The sequence below is a fragment of the Pristis pectinata genome, chromosome 12 (genome assembly GCF_009764475.1).
Source record: "Pristis pectinata isolate sPriPec2 chromosome 12, sPriPec2.1.pri, whole genome shotgun sequence".
Taxonomy (NCBI): domain Eukaryota; kingdom Metazoa; phylum Chordata; class Chondrichthyes; order Rhinopristiformes; family Pristidae; genus Pristis; species Pristis pectinata.
Genome location: NC_067416.1, coordinates 7,804,231 through 7,829,409, shown reverse-complemented (window position 1 = coordinate 7,829,409; position 25,179 = coordinate 7,804,231). Strand labels below are relative to the sequence as shown.

At 39.4% G+C, this 25,179-nt stretch overlaps 1 protein-coding gene across 2 annotated transcripts in view; it reads right to left on the bottom strand.

Moving 5' to 3' along the window:
• slf2 (SMC5-SMC6 complex localization factor 2) overlaps nt 1-25,179 on the bottom strand; it is a 72,022-nt gene that overhangs the window by 5,595 nt on the left and 41,248 nt on the right. For both annotated transcript variants that reach the window (XM_052027687.1, XM_052027688.1), the window contains exons 5-18: nt 22,362-23,284; nt 20,407-20,480; nt 19,110-19,244; nt 17,306-17,473; nt 16,322-16,424; nt 15,350-15,437; nt 12,660-12,795; nt 11,456-11,567; nt 10,745-10,921; nt 8,148-8,245; nt 5,656-5,743; nt 2,875-3,003; nt 741-818; nt 479-565 (exon numbers count right to left, since the gene is read on the bottom strand). In XM_052027687.1, the coding sequence (XP_051883647.1) occupies nt 479-565; nt 741-818; nt 2,875-3,003; nt 5,656-5,743; nt 8,148-8,245; nt 10,745-10,921; nt 11,456-11,567; nt 12,660-12,795; nt 15,350-15,437; nt 16,322-16,424; nt 17,306-17,473; nt 19,110-19,244; nt 20,407-20,480; nt 22,362-23,284 (2,396 nt within the window). The remainder of the gene's footprint in view (nt 1-478; nt 566-740; nt 819-2,874; nt 3,004-5,655; nt 5,744-8,147; nt 8,246-10,744; nt 10,922-11,455; nt 11,568-12,659; nt 12,796-15,349; nt 15,438-16,321; nt 16,425-17,305; nt 17,474-19,109; nt 19,245-20,406; nt 20,481-22,361; nt 23,285-25,179) is intronic.

The window sequence follows — 25,179 nt, the reverse complement described above, 5'->3', positions numbered from 1 at the left end:
AGCACCAGAGGTTAGGATTGAACCTGGATCTCTGGGGCTGTGAGGCAGCAGCTCTCTTAGCTGCGCCACTATGAAGTAATTCTGCCCCTGATCCTCCGTGACACCAAGCGTTCATCTGTGCTTAACAGAAAACATGGAAAGCTCTGATGAGAACTTCCCAAGCCCAATGTCCAGCCATGTGAGTTTACACATGGCGTGCAGGTTAGATGTCAACGCAGTCCTAGAAACCTTGAGAAGAACAATTCACAAACTAATTCTACGCAGCCTATTGCTGCCTTCTCAGTTTTACATAAGCCTCCTCCACATCCTTAATGTTTGAAATACAGCAAATGTTGTGGTTCAGGACATGAGGGATCACACAGAACACAAGAAGGATACAAATTGCACTGCATAAGGTAGTGACCCACAAAAAAAGCTCTTTAGCTTCAGCAAATTAAAACTACAAGGCAGACAGACTGAACAAGTCGGTATTGAGCACCTTGCTTCGGTACAGTAACTTGGGGTCTTCCCTTATGTCGCATTTGATGTATTTTTCTATTTCAGCACAGAGCTGTATCAGATGGCCCTGAAACAAAAAATTCCTCCATCAATATGTACATACAACAAAAATAACAGGAAATATATCTTTAAAATGAACACACGGCAGAAGTACGTATGCAAGTTTTTCCACTGTATCTCGGTACAAGTGACAATAATAAACCAATACCATGACTGCCCATGGACACAAGGGAAAGACTTACCCGTTGACTGGGAGGAACATTTTCCGTATGTAGCACTTCGTTTGCCAAAACCAGTAGATTGTAGCATAGATAATAAGCCTAGTGAATAAAATTAAAGTAGAATTGAGTAATTCAACAAAATTAGCATCAATCACCTCTTCAGGTTTTTTTGGTGCTCATTTCCCTATTGAGTTCAACTTGACAAAACTGAAATTAACCCAAAATATTAATGATTTTTCTTTTAAAAGTTGGAAGAAGAAGTTGGGTGGGTGGTAAGGTGGAATTTTGGATCAAGGTAATCAGAATTAATACCAGGTAAAACCAAGTCACCAGTGAAAGGCACTTCTGGTGCCTCTAACTCTTCTTAATGTGTTTTTGCCCCAATTCAGAAGGGGATTACTACACAGACATGACATTTCCATTTCCCCATCCGGCACTCCTATAGAGTTGGTTTGCTTAATTTAGCACTCATTTGGCAATTTAATTCTTTTCTGCATTCTTGAACCAACTGGGAATGGAATTAAGGTTAGGAAAACACATTTCACACAGGGCCTTTACAGCCAGAGAGTTCTGATACTATCATTACGGGATAAAACGGATCCAATGAGTAATTGAGCAGTCAGCTAATCCACCACAGCTGCCAAACAGGGCTATTTTCATGCTATTTGTTATCTGAATGGTTATTTACTACAAATGCAATAAAAATGCCCCACTTGTCAGGGGAAAAAAAAAATCACAAATAGAACTTACATCAATTGAAATCAAAATATAAAACCACATGAAATATTTGTAATAAAAGTTATTTCAAAATGCACAGGTAACAGTAATTCCACTTCTGTCTTTCTTGATGAATAAAATTAAGATAGATTGATTGGCCTTTCTCATGTCTAGTCATTGTATGTTATTATATCCTTATTCACCACCAATTTCAACAAGATTCTTTAAAATAAATAAATAAATAATTCCAGTTTTTTCAAGGCCAAGATTGGAGCAAGCAACAGGTAGACAATTTCACCCAGCGTTCTACATTGTTGATGACAATGGCAGGAACCAGCACGAGACCAATTTCCGATGACATAAAATTCTCATGGCTATGTATCAAAATATAAGTTCAAATATATAAAAATACATCAGCATTAAAAAGTAAATTTCCTGCTCGACTGAACAGACTAGTCATGCACATTCAATACCTTAAAGGTTTCCAACATAAGAAACAGAAAGAGTAGGTCACACAGCCCCTCAAGCCTGCTTCCTCATTCAACATCTCTGCTGATCTTGCGCTTCAAATCCACTTTGCTGTCTGTCAGATTTCCTTGTCCTCTTTCTCTTTAGTATCCAAAAAGCTATTAATCTTGGCCTTCAAATAATAGGTGTCAAGTCCCAGCTGAGAACAAATTGCTGGTTATGGGCAATTAAAAATTACCTAAATGACTAAATTGAAGTAACATGTCATTTAAAATGTAGGTACAGTTCCTAATCTTAAACTATTAAATAAAACAGTGTCTAACAACGCATTTCCACAAAGTTTCCATAAGAGACAGAAGTTGTTACAGAGCCATTTACCTACCGGACAACACATAACACTCAGCGTTGACAGCAGATACTGGTGCAGGCAGGAACAGGTTTTCAAAATCTCAAGTTTGTACAATATTGTACTTGGGGCCTACTGAAGAACACTGCATTTTCTAATAAATTAGGACATTCGCTGTATCTGGAGACCTGAATTAAAGAAATATCTCCAGAACATTTTTTAAAATGCATACCAGAGGGCATGCATTTAAGGTGAGAGGGGGTAGGTTGAGAATAGATGTGAGGGGTACGTTTTTTACTGGGAGAGTGGTGGATGCCTGGAATGTGTTGCCTGATAGGGTGGTGGAGGCAAATTCATTGGGGGCTTTTAAGAGGGGCTTGGATGAGCACATGAATGAAAGGAAAATAGAGGGATATGGGGATTCTGTAGGTAGGAGGGAATAGCTATGTCACCACATCACTGTGGGCTGAAGGGCCTGTTCAGTGTTGTACTGTTCTATGTTCTAAAACAACTTCTGTTCTAATTATCACTATTACAAAAATCCTCCCAGTCCTGAACCCCTCAGTGAGGATCCGTAAAACTTAGCACTGTAGTTCATTGCAAATAAAGCAGGCAAAGCAATACCTGCTGATCCAGCTCTGTAAGTGCAGCTTCCTGATGCTCTTCCTCCTGTTTGGATTTACTTTCCTCTTCAATAGTTTTTAACAAAGAAGATGGTTTCATCATGTATAAGAATCGACACAGATTAGAGATCTGCAGAGAACAAAAAAGATAAATTGTAATTATAAAATCAAAGAAATGACATCTGCTCCTACTTGACAACTGACTTTCTCTTCCAATTTTATTACAAAGCATTGCAACGGCAGACCAGGCTCAAGCAGCTGAACAGAAAAGATTTTGCTACAATTGCACTGGGAACTGCTTCCAATGACATGATAGGATTTTACTGCACTCTTATTAATTCTATTAGACTTCATTTGTGCAAAACTTGAGCAACTGCTCTGCTGTCTGCTCAGCAGACCATGCACAGCATGAGAAAGCAAAATTTGAGGTGGACGGATTTAAACATCAGGTAGTCCTTCAAACAAAAGAATCAACATCAACCTAATGCTTAAATGAAAATAAAAAAAGATTCTAAAAACCACAATAGATGCCAATGATACAAATGGACAAACCTAGATATGCAGAATGGCTTACCTTTTCAGTATCTATTAAACAAGCAAACTTATTTTTCATGAACAATTTTAATTTACACTCTGTAGGTCTGTGTTTATTGCAAAGCACCTTTACGTAATTATAGGCTATGATTTAGAGGTAATCATTATTGTGGAGCAGACACATGAATGATGAAGGAACTTTCATCGTCAGTCATGATAATGTTAATACTTACTCATCTAAGCTTATGAGATCACTCTCTTATGTCCATACCCAGTGCCTAGAGTCAGAGCTTATACAGCAATACAGCATGGAAACAAGCCCTTCGGCCCAACTCTCCCACACCAACCAAGTTGTCCAAGAGAGTCCTATTTGCCTGTGCTTGGCCCATATCCCTCTTAAACTTTTCATAACTATGTAACTGTCCAAATGCCTTTTAAAATGTCATAATTGTACCCACCTCTACCACTTCCTGAAAGCACTTGCTTTCACTGAACCTCTAAATATTTCAAATATTTGCTTTTAAAGGTCACTATAGAACCTGCATCCACTGCTGATCCCAATGGAGCTTTCCATGCCTCGATTACCTCTGCATATGGATACTTTTCCTCTCCCACTGCTCTCAGTTAATAAACTGATGGCCCACTTGTTACCAACTCATAAACCAATGGTTTTAATCATGCAAAATTATATCCTTCCAAAATTGCAGAAGACCTCTATCAAATTTACCCTTATCCCCAACTTCAAACTCGTGGTCTTCCTGTTCTGGTGCTATCAAACCTTCTACACTGGTGGGACATGCTTCCTAGAGAAAAGTAGCCACTACTAGAAACAATATTTTGTCCGCAGTGATGTGCAATTTTTTTCTTCTGGGGCACAAAGAGCATTAGAGATAGGAGCAGTTGTAGACCATTCTGCTCCTCCTGCCTGCTCTGCTATTCAAGATCATGGCTAATCTTTTGCCTCAGTGCCTCTTACACTAATCTGATATCTCTTTATATCCCCATATCAAAATCATTATTTATTCTGTCTTAAACATACTTGGTCACTGAGCCTCCATATCTGTCCAGGTAAGAGAATTCCAAAGATTCACCATCCACTGAGAGAAGAAATTTCTCAATTCCTTGGATGGATGTCCCATTGATTTGAGACAATGCCTCCTGTTCCTAGACAGCCCTGCTAGTGCAAACATCAACATTACATCTATCCTGTCAAGTCCCAAAAGAATTTTGTATACTTTAACATGAACTCTAGAGAGCAAAGACTCTGGCTGCTTCATCACTCATGGGACAAACGCTCCCTCATCAGAAATCAATTTTGTGAACCTTCGTGGCACACCCTTGAAAGCAGATATATTCTTCCTTAAATATGGAGACCAGACCTGTACACAGTACTCCAAGTATGGACTCACCTGGACTCCATATAATTGGAGGAAAATTTATTTTCATACTCAAAACTGCTTTAAGAGCCAATGAACCCTTTGCCTTCCTGCACATTAATTTTCAGTAATACATATACAAGGACATCATGACACTCTGAACACCAACTTTTACTCTCTCACCATTTAATCTCTCCTGCTTTCTCTACCCTATTTTGCCCTTATCTAATCTGTTAGCTACAACCTCAAAACAAAAACTCTACCAGATTTGACAAACATAATTTTCCTATTATAAATTTATGACGACTTTGCCCAATTATATTATTATATTCCAAGTGCCCCAAGACCCCTTTCTTAATAGCGGATTCTTGTTCTTTCTCTACTACCAAGTCAGGTTAATTGGTCTGTAGTTTGTCTATTTCTCTCCCCCATCCTTTTATATAAAAAAACATTGTGGGGTTACATCTGTTAACTTTCAATATGTGGGAACCATTCTAGAATCAATGGAATTTTGGAAGATGACAATGCATTTGACCTATAGTTAAAATGGTAACACAATATTATTTCTCATCTTTTACTAACAGCTTTATCAACTTGTACATCAGGTTTTAAACATTAATGATCCTCTATCCTCTGAAGTATTATTTAGTGTACAAGTAACTCATTCCTCCTTCTAAAATCATCCTCAAATTTTTTTTTGCACAAATGTCATCTTTCTGCCCAAACTAATACCACCTGTGTTATGACCTGTTTCGATATGCAAAATGCTTAACAAAATAGTATACAGAATACAGTGGCTAATTCCAGACGGACATACTACACGTCTACCTGCAGGCATGTAATTGGTGACATAATGAAGCTGTAGCCCATACCTTTATATCTGGATCCTTTGGTATGTACATATGTCCCTTGTCAAGAAGCTTTGAAATTATTACCAAACTAAGGTGCCTCCTGAGTTGCCTAGAAAAATAATAGTCTGTTAATTTATAATGCTGTTCCAGTACAATTAGATAACTACTGCCTTGCCAATGAGTAAAAATGTGCCATCAAGAGCAAGCAGTTATTCTTAGTATTCAATATGTGCAGCAAGATAAGCCAGGTAATTACAAGCTAATGAGTTTAAATTAAGTAGCATAGAACATAGAACAATTACAGCACAATTCAGGCCCTTCAGCCCACAAAGCTATGCCGAACATGTCCCTACCCTAGAAATTACTAGGCTTACCCATAGCCCTCTATTTTACTCAGCTCCATATACCGATCTAACAGTCTCTTGAAAGACCCTAACGTATCAGCCTCCACCACAATTTCCGGCAGTCCATTCCATGCACTCACCACTCTGAGTAAAAAACTTACCCCTGACATCTCCTGTATATCTACTCCCCAGCACCTTAAACCTATGTCCTCTTTTTGCCCCCAGTTCAGCTCTGGGAAAAGCCTCTGACTATCTATCCTATCAATAGCTCTCATCATCTTATACACCTCTATCAGGTCCCCCTCATCCTCCGCCTCTCCAAGGAGACAAGGCCGAGTTCCCTCTACCTGCTTTCATAAGGCATGCTCCGCATTCCAGGCAGCATCCTTGTAAATCTCCTCTGCACCCTCTCTATGGCTTCCACATCTTTCCTGTCGTGAGGCGACCAGAACTGAGCACAATACTCCAAGTGGGGTCTGACCAGGGACCTATATAGCTGCAACAATACCTCTTGACTCCTAAATTCAATTCCCGATTGAAGGACAATACACATATGCCTTCTTAACCACAGAGTCAACCTGCTCCACCACTTTGAGCATCCTACAGACTCGGACCCCAAGATCCCTCTGATCCTCCACACTGCCAAGAGTCCTACCATTAAGACTATATTCCACCAACATATTTGACCTACCAAAATGAACCACTTCACACTTATCTGGGTTGAACTGCATCTGCCACTTCTCAGCCCAACTCTGCATCCTATCTATGTCCCTCTGTAACCTCTGACAGCCCTCCAAACTGTCCACAACACCCCCAACCTTCATGTCATCCGTAAACTTACTAACCCACCCCTCCACTTCCTCATCCAGGTCGTTTATAAAAATCACAAATAGTAAGGGTCCCAGTACAGATCCCTGAGGTACACCACTGGTCACCGACCTCCACTCAGAATACGACCCTTCAACAACCACTCTTTGCCTTCTGTGGGCCAGCCAGTTCTGGATTCACACTGCAATGTCCCCCTGGATCCCATGTCTCCTCACCTTCTCCATAAGCCTCGCATGGGGTACCTTATCAAACACCTTGCTGAAATAGCAGGAAAATTATTGGGAAAAATTCTGAGGGGCAGGATTAATCTGCACCTATTGGCGGGGGGGGGGGGCAGCGAACACTGTAGAACTGATTTGATTGAATTTTTCAAAGAAGTAACTGAGGGTGTCAATAAAGGTAGTGCAATTGATGTATTCTGCATGGGAAACTGGTCCAAATGGCATGCACCCATGGGATCTAGGATAAGTTAGCAAATAGGATCTAAAAAATGCCTTGACGATAGGAGGCAGAGAATGAGAGCTGATGATCGCTTTTGTGACTGGAAGCCTGTGACTAGTAGAGCACCACAGTATTGGTGCACAGATTCTGTCGCTTGTTATGGATGCGAATGCAAGAGGTACAATTACTAAATTCATAGATGACATGAAAATTAATGATGCTGTGGATGGAGAATGTAGTCTTTGGCTACAGAATGTTACTGATAAGATGGACAGAGCAGATGGAATGTCTGAAAATGTGAAATGACTATGAATGTTGGAGGAATATCAAGGCAAGGACATACATAATGAATGGTCGGGCCATTGATGGATGCATGCAGGAAAGAAAATGGATCACTCTTCACATGTCTGGCCAATGAGTGACAACAGAAATTTATCTGATGAAAGTCGTTAAAATATTCCGATTTCTATAGCGCTCGTACTGGGTAAACCAGATGGAGAAGCATGTCATCCACCTACTGCCACATACCTAACACTTTAACTCCACCTGGTCCAAAAGCCATTTGTAAACATTAACATATTGGGCTTGAGCCTGAATGGCTACAAGGTGGATAAATGAACTTAAGATACAGATCTTGTTCTTTTAGGTAAATGATAAAACAGACTTTTGTGTCTGAGTGGCATATTCATGCTCTTAAGGGCTGTGGAATCATTATGGCACAAAACTTTTGAAAGAATGCCACTTTATAGTAAGTGATCAGTAAAAGTTCAACCCTTACTATGCTGGGATCTGACTAGTTCTTCAACAGAATGGAGTGAAGAGTCTGGTTTTGATGGGAATCAAGATAAAATTGCTGCAGCTTTAAAACAGAATCAACAATGCTCACATTGAGCACATTACCTTCCTCGTGCACAGAAATCAGGCAGCAGCTGAACCAGATACAGGAGATTATGATGGTGTTCTGATAAGTCACTTATTATCTTGCAGAGTTCGAACATCTGTTTAAAACCAAGATAGTTTGTACTTGCATGTCATTTTGATAAATTCAAGCAAAAAACAACTAATGCCTGCAAATATCTGGTGCCCTGGCAAACATAACTTGAGCAGAAAAAAATAAAATGTAACGTTATCTTCGAAAGCTCAAAAGATCCAGGTAACTGGGTGAACATGAAAATTATAACCAATTAAAAGGAGGTATGTATTCACACCCATGCTGAACAACAAAAATTTACACTCCCATAGAATGCTTTCTTGCCAACAGCTAATATTTCAAAGCTGCTGTTTCTCAGCATTCTTGTTATTCTATAGATCACTGAAATTTCCTGCTTGGTCACTTCCTGGTGTACTAGTTTGAAGCAACTGCAGTCTTTTTAACATGGATGGTTTGACACAGTTGCAGTATTTTTAATTACAGGAACAGCGAAAGATGAAAGGCCAATTGTATTCAATGCTGTGGCACAACATTGCCAATCTAATGCAAAATAATTCTCAATAACCAGAAAGTACTATACAGTTAAGAGATCTACACTGAAGTATGGAGATGTATTTATATATAAAGTTGTTTAATACAAATTCACCAGTGACCCAGTGGAGGGATGATATAATCAGTTTAATTGATACCTCTGTGTATTCATTTACAATGTAGTACATCATATTGCTTTATGAAGAAAACAACACAATTTGACTAACACATGATCACTCCTTACAACACTGTGGCTTCAAGTATTATACGTGCCTGTCCAGGACAACAGACAGAGGTTAAGCAACAGTTACCAATTTTAAAAAGTCTTATTCTGTAGTTTTTGCTGCCAAACTAAGTTTGGTGTGATTACTTCATTACTGTTCCCATGACTTCCACAATAACCCAGCAATATATCACCAGTTTAATGAGTGAAGCTCAAGATGCAGCTGATATAACACCATGGCAGGAAAATCATATTGCAGTACGTGGACAACCTCCTGTGGCCTTCACGACCAAAAGGTTCTACGTGGGGCTGCCTGCTACATTGCCAGATGCCCTGAGGGAAGTGAAGTTTCAGGTCCTGAGTGGAAATATCATGTGCAGTATTTGGGGCAGTAATGTCAGAGTAATACAAAATGGAAACAGGCCCTTCAGCCCAACTCATCCATGCCAATCATGATGCCCATCAAGCCAGTCCTACTTGCCCACATTTGGCCCATATCCCTCGAAATCCCTCCTCTCCCAAATGTATCTCAGGGCTTGACCCAAAATTGCCAGCTGGAGTGCTATGATCGAAAGGCCTGCATAGAGTGGATATGGAGAGAATGTTTCCAGTAGTGGGAGAGCCTAGGATCTGAGGGCACAGCCTCAGAATAAGAGGATGTCCTTTTAGAACAGAAATAAGGAAGAATTTCTTTAGCCAGAGGGTGGTGAATCTGTGGAATTCATTGCCACAGATGGCTGTGGAGGACAAGTCATTGGGTAGATTTAAAGCAGAGGTTGATAGGTTCTTAATTAGTAAGGGCTTCGAAGGTTACAGGGAGAATGCAAGAGAATGGGGTTGAGAGGGAAAAATAAAATCAGTCATGATCAAATGGTGGAGCAGACTCGATGGGCCGAATAGCCTAATTCTGCTCCTATGTCTTATGATATATAATATCTCATGAAACCGGTGGTGCCAGAACACAGGGCCAGATGTGGTTCAGAAAAATCAGCAGTGCACAACATAACACAGGAGAGCAATGAAGATATGAATATCTCACCTGTCCAGGTGTACTGACACCTTGGGATTTTAATGGGCTACAGCCCAACTCTGGGGGAGAAAGTGCTTTTACTTGCTGGTGATATACCAGTGCACTCCATGGGTACAGGCTTTTACCAAATCTAACTGTTCAGTGGAAACAGTTATGCACATGGTGGCAGCAAAAGTGATACCTTGATCGGGAGTCTCAATGCAAATGGATGGAGATCGGGGGACTCATTTCACTAGTTGGGTAATGAAGACCAAATGCAAGTTGATGAGGATTAAGCAAAAGTTCCAGGATGGTTAGAACACAAGAACCAAACTCTCATAACCAACTTGGCCAAGGCTACCCAGGACACCATTAGGTCCTGGGCCAGATTATTTCCAGTCATCATGGTGAGACTTGGGTCTGTACCCAAATGCACTCACCTCATACAAACTAACGGCAGTACTGATAATAAAATCACCAGAGGGGTTGGGTTTGGGGGGGGGGGGGGGGGGGGGGGGGGGGGGGGGGGAGAAGTAGAGGCCTTAGATTAGAAGGCATGACCTAAAATCAGGGAAGCAGCTGGAGGGCTTGAGACAGGTAGCAAAGGAGAGGCAAGTATTCCAGGATAACACACACACAGATGGAGTAGGGTTAAGGGTATAGCTGATAAATACTGACAAGCAGATTTCATTCTACACATAACCCCATGTCCATCCAAGGAGTGCACAAGTGTCCTTCACCCATACAGAACATTTACTCAAATCATTTTTAAAGTTGTAAAACATCCACTAAACCAATCTTACCCTTGTGCTCCAGAGCCTGATGTTGTTGAGAAGATTGTCCAGCAAACACTGCAAGTCTTTCAAAGGCGTTAGCTGCAGCTCTTGTTCAAGGCTAATTCTACCCAACAAGCTTATCAGCAATACTAACTCTTTATCAGAGTATGCTTCAGGGCAAGTGGAGGTACACAGCAGAAGAAACTAATTGAATTTAAAAAAAATACAAAAATAGGCACATTACTCCAGAGATGAGCAAGATCAATAAAGCATAAAAGATTTTAAATTACCAGAAGACATTTCCTGGATTTGAATTTGTCTATTAGATTCTCTGCAAGTTCTCCATGGTTAAACACTGTGAATAACAGATTGCCAATTAGTGATCCAACCCTTAGATAACCAGTTTCACATCAAGCTAGATTGTAGGTTGCACAATTAATTTGAAGCCTTTTGCAACTGATTTTTCATTGCAGTCTTCGTACATTGCTACTTTAGTATTAGCTTGATTCTGTTTAAAACTTTATAAAATTACATACCAATTCCCCAAAGGGGAAAGAGAACAAATTGGTAAATCATCCATTAAAGAGCATTTAAAAGAATCAAGTGGGAAAATAATGGCTCAGACTAATTTTACCAGATTGAGAGAGGAAGTCAACCTAATTACTGCCACTAAATTGGAGTAACCTTTAATACAATTAACTTGTTCTGTTAATATAATTAATCATGAAGCAGTTTTACCTTGACTACATTCTTTATGCCAAACTCTGGCAGAGAGTTGAAGATGGATTCTTTCTGGGAGGTCAGCACATTATCCTTTGGATAATTTTCCTTATTATTCTGCAGCCCAGACCTAGAAAACAAAACCAAAGGATATAATTTTAAAGTTATTCATCATTATTTCACATACCACTGGTTTGAACAGTTTTTAAAATGATAAAAATTTAACAACTTAGTTTCCAATGATTATATTCTGCAACGTGGATTATTGTAAGGGTACATTACCAAGCCCTTCTGGAAATAGTGTAAATAAATTCAACAGGTCTGGAGTAAACCGAATCAGGGGGACCAGAGCAGCAAGTCATCTAAAATGATGGAAAAATGTCGATGTATCACTTCAAATTCCATCACAGTAATGTGTTCTAGTCATGATTTCATAACACAGGCTGTCCCCAGGTAACGAACAGATTCCATTTTTTTTTTAAGATGTCCATCAGTCAAGTCAGAAAATACACAAAAATCTACGTAATCATACCTCCACAGTATTGTGATGAATGGCACCAAAATACTGATAAGAAAGCACAATTACTGAAAGTGGAGAGAGAGGGAAAACTAGTTCTGCCGTTCGCATACGTCTGACTTTTAAATTAAATAATATTATGGGAGCTCATTTGTATGTGTGGGTGTCCATAAATTGGGATTCACAACCCAGGAATGGCCTGTACTATCAACAAAGAAAATTACAACTTAGCCAGCTTGAAATTCATCAATGGAAACAGAAAAAGTAGCACTCAGAGGCACTAGTTTTAAGTATTTGATACATATCACATTCGCTGACAAGCTTCAGAGAACAGTTAACTCTGCATCCACCATTCCAAAATCTCTCCACCACTCTTTTCCACACATCTAGGTCTATTGTAAACTTATTATTGCTTTGTTAATAACTCCATTACAGCATCCACTAGGATGGCAGAGAGCAAAATAGATGGGCTGTTGTCACTCTTCATTGAACTATTCTTGTTTTCCTTTGGAGTCTCAGGATAAACTTCTAGACGTGACAGAAATGAAAATCGAATTGCTTCTCACATACCCGTACTACTAAATGCATTGGAAGGGTTAAACGCACGAGTATGGTCCGAGACAATTAATCATTTTATAAATAAAAAGAGCTTTAAAAACAATGATTTGCTTATACTCATGAATAAAAGAATATATGTTAACTTACAATATGTCTGCTTCAGTGAAGTCTGGTTGAAGGTGCTTCAAGGGAAACAAAGTGCCAAACTCTGCTCCTAGGTTGAGAAAGACAGCTACTACGTCCTTGAGACATGGAGTCCAAACCTTGAACTCACTGGTGCCACCTTTAACAAGCAGAAATTAGGAAAGTCTGGTTATAATTTATTTGTCTCGCCATTTTTAAGCCGCAAATATATAACCTGTATACAGGTTTTACCGAAACAAATGTGGTTTGTGGTTTTATCATTCTGCACCAAGTGAAAGAGAGAAAGTTTCGGCCACAGATCAAACCAATGTTTCAGCTACATGAAGCAGAATCTTCAATCCTTTTGCAAAATTACTCCTAAAATAATCAGGAGAAACTGATGGACAGTGACACAGGTTTCAGGAGGAAGAGGAGTTTATTTCATGTTCTACTGACTCTTAATAACCTTCGCTGTGAACTCTAAAATGAATTCATTTTCTGCCTTCTAGAGCACTATATTCAATATGCAAAACACCATACCACGCAATCTATTTCCTGAATGGAGCATCAATTCTCATATCTATCTGTTCTTAACTCTGCCACTAGAGTGAAGGTATCCTTTCAATTTCACCTTTTGTTCTCAGCCCAGATTTTAGTTGCAATGACAGTGATTGTCAGCATTTGCTGTTATTACACTTTGAAAATGACAGCACACAGGAATATGTACAAATGCAATTCATCACAGAAACCTATAAGCTGCCACCTAATATCTTTCTCCTCCTTTATTATTGCCTTCCTCACTCCAAGTTGCAGAAATCAGCAAATTTGTGTAGATTATTTTCATTGATTGGTAGTTGGTTTATTATTGTCACATGTACCAAGATTCAGTGAAAAGTTTTGTTTGCATGCCATCCAGACAGATCATTCCATAGATCGAGGTAGTACAAAAGGAAAAATAACATACTGCAGTGTTACAGTTACAGAGGAAGTGCAGTGCAGGTAGACAAATAAGGTACAAGGGCCACGTTTAGGTAGATTGAGAGATCAAGAGTTCATATTTATCATTCAAGGGTCTCATATCTGTGGGATAAGATATAAGATATATCTTTATTAGTCACATGTACATTGAAACACAGTGAAAAGCATCTTTTGCGTAGTGTGTTCTGGGGGCAGCCCACAAGTGTCACCACGCTTCCGGCACCAACATAGCATGCCCACAACTTCCTAACCCATACGCATTTGGAAAGTGGAGGAAACCGGAGCACCCAGAGAAAACCCACGCAGACACGGGGAGAATGTAGAAACTCCTTACAGACAGTGGCAGGAATTGAACCCAGATCCCTGGCGCTGTAATAGCATTACACTAACGGCTACACTACTGTGCCTGCCTTGAATTTTTAATGACTCATTAAGCCATTTGCTGATCGGTAAACTCTCTGGCTCTGAGAAACTTATGTGGACACTAATTTCCTCAATTCAAAATACTCTAATTTTAAAACTATAACATTTTAGCCCTACCTTAATCTTTTGTGCCTGTTCCATTTGCTTTATGGAATGCTTGATAAATATAGCGCAAGTTTAGAAGCTATACTTATTTTCTGATTTAGTATTGGTGAGAAATTTTCAATGCAATTGGCCAGCCAATTTAATGACATAACTGTTGCTAGATGCAGATATTCCACAGAACTGATGAAATGGCAAGTTAAATCCACAGCTATTATCATGGGCAGTCCCCTTCAAGATGAGCAGCAAGTGACTGCTCAGGTGACTTTGCACTGTGACTGCGAAGTCCGAGCCAGTATGCTAATTTTTGTATATAATAAATGTCCCACAGTGAAATAAGTTCTAACCTTTGCAATCACCTCAAATACAGAAAAGTAATATCCTCATTGAACTCTCTTGACTACCATTATTACACTTTAGTTACAGAGGGAACTAAAAGAGATTATCAGTACAAAAGACAAAGATGCACAGACATTCATATTTCAGTTGAACTTCCTTGAGAAACAAACATTGATTGTGGTGTGCAAAGGCACACTTTTTCTGCTAGTTAGATTCTGAAACTCTGGTAAAGTTCAGTTATTGGAAATTACAGCTTTCATTCCAATATAGCATTCCTTCTGGCATGGACCAATGCCTTGTGTCAGGAATAATCATAACCAAGATTCAATAGTTTGATGTTGTTTGACTAGAAGTCTATACAAGTCTATAATACTTTTCAGTACATGTTTCAGAACATGTACTGAAAAGTATTATAGACACTTACATGACAGGAGAGGACTGCACCCCCTTTAGGGTCAACTACAGCTCTCACTTAAAAGAACACAATTGTAATCCAATTCAAATCTCATGAATTTCAGCTTCTTATAACCTTTTACATTCAATTTAATTTTAAGAAAGCAATCTAAAAAACGATCCAGTAGCATAAACACAGACTTCTTTAATCTATTCTGTTCAGTAATTAATTGCAGTACGTTACTAACCTCCCAATGTTAATGTTTTACACCCAATGCAAGGGACTTCCTAGTGCACACAATTGATATCATACTCAAAGCTTTGCATTTCATGTACTGTGCAAAATTTTCCTTGTCCAATACCAACTCAACACCACTACTCTCTCTACCACCCCATCATATATTTGTTTTCTCCCCCACAGACAAGGAACAAGAACACAACTTTTTAAATGAACTTTCAATCAGTAATTGCACACCAACCTATCCTATTGGCAGCATTAGTCCAGATGTCCCAAAGTGCTTTGAAAGTGTGCACCGAAACAATGTAATCAGAATGAATGGTCATCATCTGCAAGGCAAAATTTAAACATGTAATTACTGAAAAAAAATATATATATAATAGCCAAATGTTACATCAACTCCTGGTAATTTGTGTGGGAAGTGAATTAACTCCTCAGGTATCAGCATTTTCATTTGGTTTGAAGCCCTTTATTGAAAAATTCGGATATCCAAAGAGCTACTTAGGTTGAAATATCAGCTTAAAATATAGCACATTTAAGATGAGCCAGATGGTGTTTCAAATGCAGAACGTGACAAAAATTGACAGTGTCATAGAAACTGATACAAATATAGGGCATCAAGTTGTGCATCAGGTTGCCCTAGCTTGTAGCGTGCTCCTTCCTCATTGCCCCAACTTCCACTTTCCCATCCATCGCCCCCAGAATGCTGAGTTTACAATTAAACCACACCACAGTTTTAAAATTCTGTACAACAAAGGCTATCATTTGAAAAGCATTAATTATTTTTGCTGCCCCCTTCTCCACACTCCTACACTACCCCCTCAATAAACTTTTGGTTGTGATGTGTATAATGATTTGGCATTTAATGCAATGCACTAAACATTAAGTATTTTAAAAAACGAACTGCTTGTCTGACAAAACTTAAGAAGTTTGATACCATAAATAGCCTCACTACACAACAGCTGATACCAATGAATATCAGAAGTTTGCAGTTTCCCTACCCAGCAAAGAAGCGTTTTAAAAATGAAAAAGAACAAACTGAAAATTGTACACTTGTATGCCAATACAGGAAAGCATAGTGCCAGCACAACATGGCACTGGGCTTTCCTGTATACTTCAGATATGTTGCTGCAACATGTCTGAAGTAAAATATCTGAGATCTTTGACCAATGCTAGTATCAGTGCCATTTCCATGTAATAAAGTGCTCCATACCTTAAATAAGAACTTGTAAACTGGCTCTGGGCATGGCGATGTGTAATAGGTTTGGCTTACAATCCCATTGGTGAGTAAAAAGATCTGCTGACTGGTTCCAGAACTGAAAAGCAAGAACACTACCATTAGCAGCAAAGTTCATGCTAAATAATGTTGTACTGGCTAACAGCATCAGAGATTAGTTAGCCAATGTGCAGCCCCAATTATTCCAATCACCAATGGGAGAATGGATTTAACTAGGATAAAGGGGAACTTAGAAAAAGATGGGGGGGGGGGGGGGGGGGGAAGCAAAAATAAAAAATTGTATTAAAGGAGTGCCTTAAACAAATCTCAGGGACACCAAAAACCTTTACAGCTATTTGAACTACTTTTAAAACATAGTCACTGTTGTTGAAATATTACAGGCAACATGCATACAAAAGAGTTTCACAAGTAATGGGATTATGGCCAGATAATAGTGATTTTTTTAATTGATGTATAAATGCGGGCCATATATCATGAGATCGACCCTAAGAGAGAAGTTTCAGTTTCATGTCTCATCTGAATGACAGGATCTCTGCAAATGCAATAATCACTCAGCTTGGACGTGATGTGTCAGCTAACAATTCTGAATTATTTATCCAATTCTCAGGACCTGGACCTTCATACCTGAAGGCAACAGTGCACCAGCTGCAATGTGCTTCAATACAAAAATCTATTTTACAAGACTAAAATTCTAGTCAAATTGAATAAAATCCCAAATTCTGTAAATACCGAAAAGTTCTTAAGAAAAGTCATTGACTAAATAATATATGCTCTACAAGTAGGTAAATATTTTTGCTGTGTAAAATAGCTAATTGAAATGAATTTATGGTTACATTCAATCATTATATACCACATACTTTGAGGTGATGATCCAATCCCGAGGCAGTACTTACGAGACATTCATTAAAAAGGACTATGTTCAATCAAGATTGCTGAGAAAAGGGATTGTAGTTTCCTTACCCAATAAGAGTTTTCTCCACAAGGTTTTGAGGTGTTAATTCACTCTGAGTCAACTTGAGGTTATGCTGATTAAAATGTTTTCCAGCCTCCAATACATTGAAAATCTTTTCTCCAGGATGCAAGTCTGGTATTCCATCTGATTTTACAGAGAATTTGAGTAAGAATTCCCTGCACACAAAGTGGAGGAGGATAATAGTTTAGCACAACACAATTTGATAAACAATGTCTTAAAACATCTTTTCAAAAGTAAGTTTTGTTCTCTGAATCATTGCTAAAAAAAAACTGCACATGCACCTCTCTCCCTCGGGTTTGGAGAAAGGAATTCTACTGCAGCTTAAGGACTGGGAGCCCAAAAAGATAATGTGCATTAGCAATCATGTTGATTCTGCACTTTCCTTTGGAGGCTTTCATTTCATAAAGTTGCCCATTCATACTGCCTGGTACACACTTATTCTCTGAAATGCAATACTTTTTTTTGCTTTATGAAATACAAATAGAGATCAGAGAAATGAGCAAGATGAGCACTGTTGGAACGGCAGATACAGTAAAATTCAGATAATCCAGCTTTCTCAGGACTTCGGTGATACTGGACCGTCAGATTTTCTGGACTAGTGGATATTCATTCTATTTAAATGCCAACACACATTTAATTCACTTTTCTTTTAACTATCACGCAGTAGTATAACAAATTTTGCAGCAAACCCAGAGAGTTTAAAGGGAATATGGGAACAAGGGCCCCAGTGAGCCAGACACCAAACCATCAGGATTTCCAAACAGTTAGATAGCTGGTTATCAGAGTTAAACAGGGCTCACGCTATTGGCAGTTCAACCAATAATGAGTACAAAATAAAGCTTTCTAAATGAACATGGACTTCAGGTTTCCCCAAAAAGCTAGAATTAATTATGGGAGAAACCAATCTCTCACACAGAAGAAGTATTAGCACAGATTTAATACATTACACTCTCCATGTAACTTCTTAGAAATAACCATTATTTAGAACTTGGCTCAAAAATCATTTTACACTAAAATGCTTTACATTTTAGTAATAAGAAGACATTTCTACAGTTAGCAGCCATCTTAGGCTATTTGCACAGCACAAAACAACATCAGTTGGTGGCAATGGTGTCAGAGGTTCCTACGTTAACTGCTGGCCAATACCAGAGCTTTAGTTACTGGTCTTCTTTGTGGAAGGCTGTCAGATGGGTAACAAAGACTACTCAATAACCTTTCCAAATACAAACTCTGGTTGTCCAATGTTCAATGGCCTCATCTAACATGCAGATCTCAAACAAAGATACAAAACAATGATATACACAGCATCTACATTTGAAATCCCATTAAAACGGCAATGATAGGTGGGAATTCATGGAAGACCTAAAGAAAGGAACAATCTTTGTGAGATGAACACATTTAATGATTTGAAGTGACAATACACTGTGCAGATCTAATTACCACATCATAGGAAAGGGGAAATTTAATCAAGATTTACAAAATGGATCTAAGTTGATTGGCAGAAGGCTTGGAGAGGAGCCAAGGACAATTTTGCCTCCCAAAGAGGGGCCTAGTTTACCATCTGAAAGAGAAGTGGAGGGAAAAACCCTTATTGCACGGTGCATATAAAGAGCCAGAACCTACAAGAGCGAGGAACTGGGATTAACCAAAGTAGGAACCTTTTGCCTTTGCCCAGCATGAACGTGGGTCAGATGGCCTCTTCCTGTGACGCAAGTTTAAATGATTCGACAAATTCTCAAATATTGTCTGTACCATTTATCATTAGTGCTTCACCTGTTGGGTGCCACTAACCTGTGTTCCTCTGCAATTTGATCCATGCCTTCATCCATGCTGCGTTCGTCATCTTCCTCAGTTAGACAACTGATGTCATGTGCTTCACTGAGCTGATCCTGCACATTTTTAAGGTCCTTTAGTGTTTCACCCAGTCTAAGGATGGTACAAAGTGATCAGTACTCTATTGAAAGGTGGCTTTTTGCATTGGCTATTGTGATGCAATTTTAAACTGTGTGTTGGCACAATCAACTATTCCCAGAGAAACAATGCGAGAGCAGAGGAAATATTTTACAAAGACTGCTGGCATGTCACTGATATAATTTGTATAAAATACACTCATTAGCTATGCTGATCAGCTTTTCCTTTGTTAGTAATTCAGAAGATACTTGCAAACATTCATTCCAACTTTAAATCATAGTGATCTACCCCAATATTTTTGAGTGCCACTGGGCCCTTACTTCTGTGGAGCTTTCTCTCTCAACATCTATCGACTAAATAGAACATTGTAATGCCCTCAGCCAGTGACGATACTGTAGTGCCTCCACTGGTAGTGTGACATATTTACATAGCTAGTTGCCATTATAAGTGTGGAGCAGTGTTTGAACAGTGCATTAAAACAGATTTTTAATGCACAGCACCTAGATTCAGTTTGTAGCAGTGATTCTGGTCTAGCATTCACTGGTGTAATGACTCTGTGTAAAAATATGCTTTTCTGTTAGCAGTGTGGAGGAACAGAGGGATCTTGGGGTCCACATCCATAGACCCCTCAAGGTTGCCGTGCAGGTCGATAGGGTTGTTAAGAAGGCATATGGTCGGGGTATTGAGTTCGAGAGCCGTGAGGTGATGTTGCAGCTCTACAGAACTCTGGTTAGACCACACTTAAGAGTATTGTGTTCAGTTCTGATCACCTCATTAGATAGGCACTTGAATGACAGAGAAATGGGGGAGGGGGGGGGAGCTACTTGGGAGGGAAAGGTTAGATAGATCTGAGAGCAACATTGTGGGCCAAAGGGCCTGTACTGTGCTGTAATGTTCTATATTCTATTGCATAAAACACTATGGTGCTGGCTGACACCTCTGTGATGTCACTGATGCAACATGTTGAAATAGGTGTCTCCTACCTTCATTCATAATTTCAAGAATGTGCATTAAATATTAAATACAAATGTCATGAGAGAATGGACAGTGAGCTACAGAGGTGAGAAGATCAAAATGATGAGTTGTGAGAAGGCTTTTAATTTTATCCACAAAATGCTCCTGAAAATAGCTCCAAGTATACAACTGTAGCCAGGGTAGAAGGATAAAGAGAACTCACCTCTCTGACTGCTGCTTTTCTTTAAGGAGGCGTTCAAAGCCATTTGAATAATTTGTCTGTCTGCTATTTTTGAACTGGAATTCAAAAGACATTGTTGTAAAGGACTTTTAGAATAAAATATTAAGTACCAATTTAAAATTTATTTACACACAGGGAAAGGAGACCAAGCCACAGGTCTGGAAGAGAAAACATATCCTTGGTTTGCAAATTAGTCTCACACTCTGCGTACAGTGCTATTGTAGTCACAGAATGTGGAGAATCTAAATAATGACACCGTCATGAAATTACTTGGGCTTCTGTGGAAGCACCACTGTTCAATTTCAACATCAGATCAAATGATTAACTGAATCGTCAGACTAGTTCACCTACAGTATCTGAAACCATAGATTCCTGCATCACACTTCTGCTTGCTCTTTCAAAAGAGCCAATTCCCCTCCCTCACTCTCTGTCCACAAACCAACAGTTTCCTCTATCTGGTGACCATTTTATTGAACCCGCTTCCACCATTCTTTTAAACAGTTTCCTCCAGATCATTTGACCCCGTCACTGGACATTGCAGGTCTTCCAACTCAATTCTATAATTCACAAGTCCAACATTGGTGTGGCCATGATTGAACAAACGGAAGGAATTTTATCCAGATCCTGCAGTTAGTTGAATGGCTTTAGCTGGCATACTGCCCATGCACAAATCCGTGCATCAATCAGACTTGGTTCTTGCCAACCAGCACCCAAGTCCCCTTGACTTTAAGATGCATCACGACAGGAAAAGAGGAAATTAAATTCTACCCTTGTGTGGTTCTCAGTAGCTTGGTTTGGATATGCAAAATTGACTTCTGATACATCTCACAAAATAAAAATCACCCAAAATCTATGCTCAAACTTCCCATTCAAACTGAGCAGTTGTAGTCCCGTCAATGTGAAACCATATTCACGTGTATGATTGAGTTTCTCAATTGGATAAGTTCATTGATATCGGTAGCAACTGCTTCTTAAATACTCTGTTAAACATGGGTATGCTCATTTTTGCCCACACCTAATTGAAGCCCAAATTTTTAACAGATTAATAAGGTTGTAGTTGCAAGTCATGTTCTCTCGTCCGGATATTTTAAATGGGTCAGGAGAGCTGTACAAAGAAATTTTTCATTGAAGTGGAAAAATAACAAATTGTTAAACTGGTATTTCAGGACCCAACAGATCCTGGAATATATTTTTCTCAGAGTCACAGAGCATGGAAAGAGGCCCTTCAGCTCAGCTCGTCCATGCCGACTGCATTACCTAGCGAGCTAGTCCCATCTGCCCATGTTTGGCCCATAGCTCTCTAAACCTCTCCTATCCAAGTACTTATCTAGATGGCTTTTAAATGTTGCTAATGTGCCCGCCTCAACCACCATTTCTGGCAGCTCTTTCCAAATACGCACCACCCTTTGTGGGAAGAAGCTGCCCCTGATGTCCCTTTTAAATCTCTCGCCTCTGATCATAAACCTACGCCCTCTTGTTTTTAGCACCCCTTCCCTGGGAAAGAGTCTATGTGCTTTCATCCAGTCATGATCTTATACACCTCTATCAGGTCACCCCTCAATCTCCTACATTCCAGGGAATGAGTCCTAGTCTACACAATCTCACCTTTAACTCAGTTCTCATACAACTTCCAACCACAGCATTTTTATGATAATTCTCTCCTGTATAAGTGTTAATCTTAAATTAACATAGATTATTATTAGGCTATGTTAAATTATGTTTGTCCTCATCTTGTAATGTACTGTGATGATGCTGCAAAATAGCTAATTTCCATGGCATTTATACACTGTGTGTGTCTGCTTAACACAATAAACTTGAACCACCTTAAAAAAAAATCACACTGAAAGTTGGTACAAAAGTTTGTAAAGACTGAATGCAAAACAATTCAGGAAACAGGAGTACACAAATCTAAAACTATTAAATATTTGCAAACTTACTGCCATTGAAGCCACTGGCGTGGTTGGGGCCGATGATTGAAAAGAAATGGCAGATTTTTCCGGTGTGCCAGATATTGGTTTATTCTGTAAAGTTAAGAGATCATCCAAAGCCATCAAAGTTTCATCATCATCATCACTACTATCTAAGTTACAGCTGAGTTCATCGTCACTGTCCAAACCACTGTAACTGTCTCTCTGTTTCTTCTCAGGGCCTTTAGTGCTGTCTGACAACTGGAGAGAACTGTACGGTTCCAACTGTCTCTTCTCTTGAGAAGGTAATGAAGACCTACTGTCCTCATCCGAAGGCAAAACAGCTAAAGAACTAGATTCAAGTCTTTGTGTCCTTTTGCTGTCCAAGGGAACCAAAGGGTGTCTACCCAAGAATCCAGATCTATTTTCTTTTGCACTGTCTAGGGCTGTCTTGGCTTTCTCCTCTGTAGGCAGCCTTGTGTAGGAATTTGAGGAGTTGTGACTGGATAGTTTCTCATCCAACAACGAATCCAAAGACAAACAGCCAGTTTCTGGAAATTCATGGGCTGTGTCCTCATTTTCCAATACACCATTATTATGATCTTTCAGTACTCCATTGCAAATATTTTCAGTCACACCACTGCCATATTTATCCGTGATCCTGCTTTCACATCTTTTCTTAGGGAAAGATGCATCCAATCGCTGGGGCTTCTTCCTCCGAATGTCCTCATTTATTGAATTATGTTTTCTTTTCTGCTTTGAACACAAGATGGGCAAGCCAGTTGGAAATCTGGCTTTCAAGGCACTCATCGAGCTTTTCCTACCCGAACAAGGAGGGAAGGAATGGTGCCGCTGGACTGCCTCTTTACTGCACATTTTCAGAGAACCTGAAGACAGTGGTTTTGCTACAAGCTTTAAAACCGATTCCTTCTGTGTAGGGATGCTGCTACTCTCTAGAAGACAGAAGGGGAAATTTTTTAAAAATGCTTGAACAGACAAAACAACATTGAAAACAGAGCTAACAGTACATCCAAAACAAATTTTGGGATACTGTTTGCAGTCAGTCAAAGTTTGTGGATTAAAAACACCCCCAATGAAGTTTCAATATATTTACGCTGTCAATATTTCAAGTTTTCAGGTACATGCAAACTTCAGCTTGATTAACAGAGACGTACAAATACTCAAAGCAAAGGAAAGATAACAGGATTTTTCCTGAGTTGAGCAGAGGCAAGGGGAAGAGAATACAACAGAAATAATGTACGGTCTAACCATGTACTGAGAATTAAAATAATTAATTTCAATAAGACAGAAGATTATTTGAGGGTTTGGAAGTAAATCAAACAAGAGGGTATTTAAACAAAAACGTTTTGAATACAGCAGTACAAAAACTCTGAGTAAAAACTGCTTAGTAGTATTAATTAGCAAAATTTTATACCAAGCCACACAGAGGCATTGGACAGGAGACAAGGTTTTAAAGAGTATCATAAAGATAGAAGGATTTAGCAAACAAATTTAGGCTCAGGACCATGGTAACTGTAGGCACAGCAACTGGTAGAGCACTAAAAAAAATTCACAGGTTAAAACTGGAAAAAACAGCTATGAGGGGTGATCTGACAGAGGTATACAAGATCATGAGGGGCATAGACAGAGTGAAAGCACATAGTCTTTTTCCCAGGAAGGGGGTGCCAAAATCAAGAAGGCATAGGTCTAAAATCAGAGGCGAGAGATTTAAAAGGGACATCAGTGGAGGCTTCTTCACACAAAGGGTGGTGCATATTTGGAATGAGCTGCCAGAAATAGTGGTTGTGGTGGGCACATTAGCAACATTTAAAAGCCATCTAGATAAGTATGTGGATAGCAGAGGATTAGTGGGCTATGGGCCAAACACAGGCAGATGGGACTAGCTCACTGAGCAACACGGGCAGCATGGACAAGTTGGGCCAAATGGCCTATTTCCATGCTGTATGACTCTATAACAATAGACAAGAGTGGGGCCATGAAGCTTAGAGAAAGAGGGAGAGAAAGAATAATGGAGAGGTTTTGAATCAAGGGAAGGAACACTTAAAAACAAGGCTGGATGAAGAGCCAAGATGAAGGGCGAGTAGTTAAACCAAGAAAGGAAGACACTCTAGCAGGTGCTAGGAGCGCCACATGAGCCAGAAAATCCATCACAAAACTTCATTGAATGCCTGACCAAAAAAAAAATACAAGAATGACACTTTGAGCATTTTGTAATCCATCAGAACAACTTCCCCAAGATTCAACTTCATCAAAATTAGGTTTATAATGAAAGCAGGCACCAAATACTCTCAATTTATTCCCACTGTGTTATAAAGTGTTATACTGCCGAAACAGCTCCACAGCAGACAACATCTCCCTGGCGCTACGCTCGTCTCTGGAACATCTGTTATTGGTGTTGGTTTATTATTGTCGCTTGTGCTGAGGTACAGTGAAAAGCTTGTCTTACAAACCAATCGTACAGGTCAATTCATTACACAGTGCAGTTACGTTGAGTTAGTACAAAGTGCATTGATGTAGTGCAGGTAAAAACAGTAACAGTAGAGTAAAGTGTCACAGCTACAGAGAAAGTGCAGTGCAATAAGGTGCAAGGTCACAACAAGGTGATCGTGAGGTCATAGTCCATCTCAATGTATAAGGCAACCGTTCAATAGTCTTATCACAGTGGGGTAGAAGCTGTCCTTAAGTCTGGTGGTACGTGCCCTCAGGCACCTGTAACTTCTACCCAATAAAAGGGGAGAGAAGAAAGAATGTCCAGGGTGGGTGGGGTCTTTGATTATGCTGGCTCCTACACCAAGACAACAAGAGGTAAAGACAGAGTCCAAGGAGG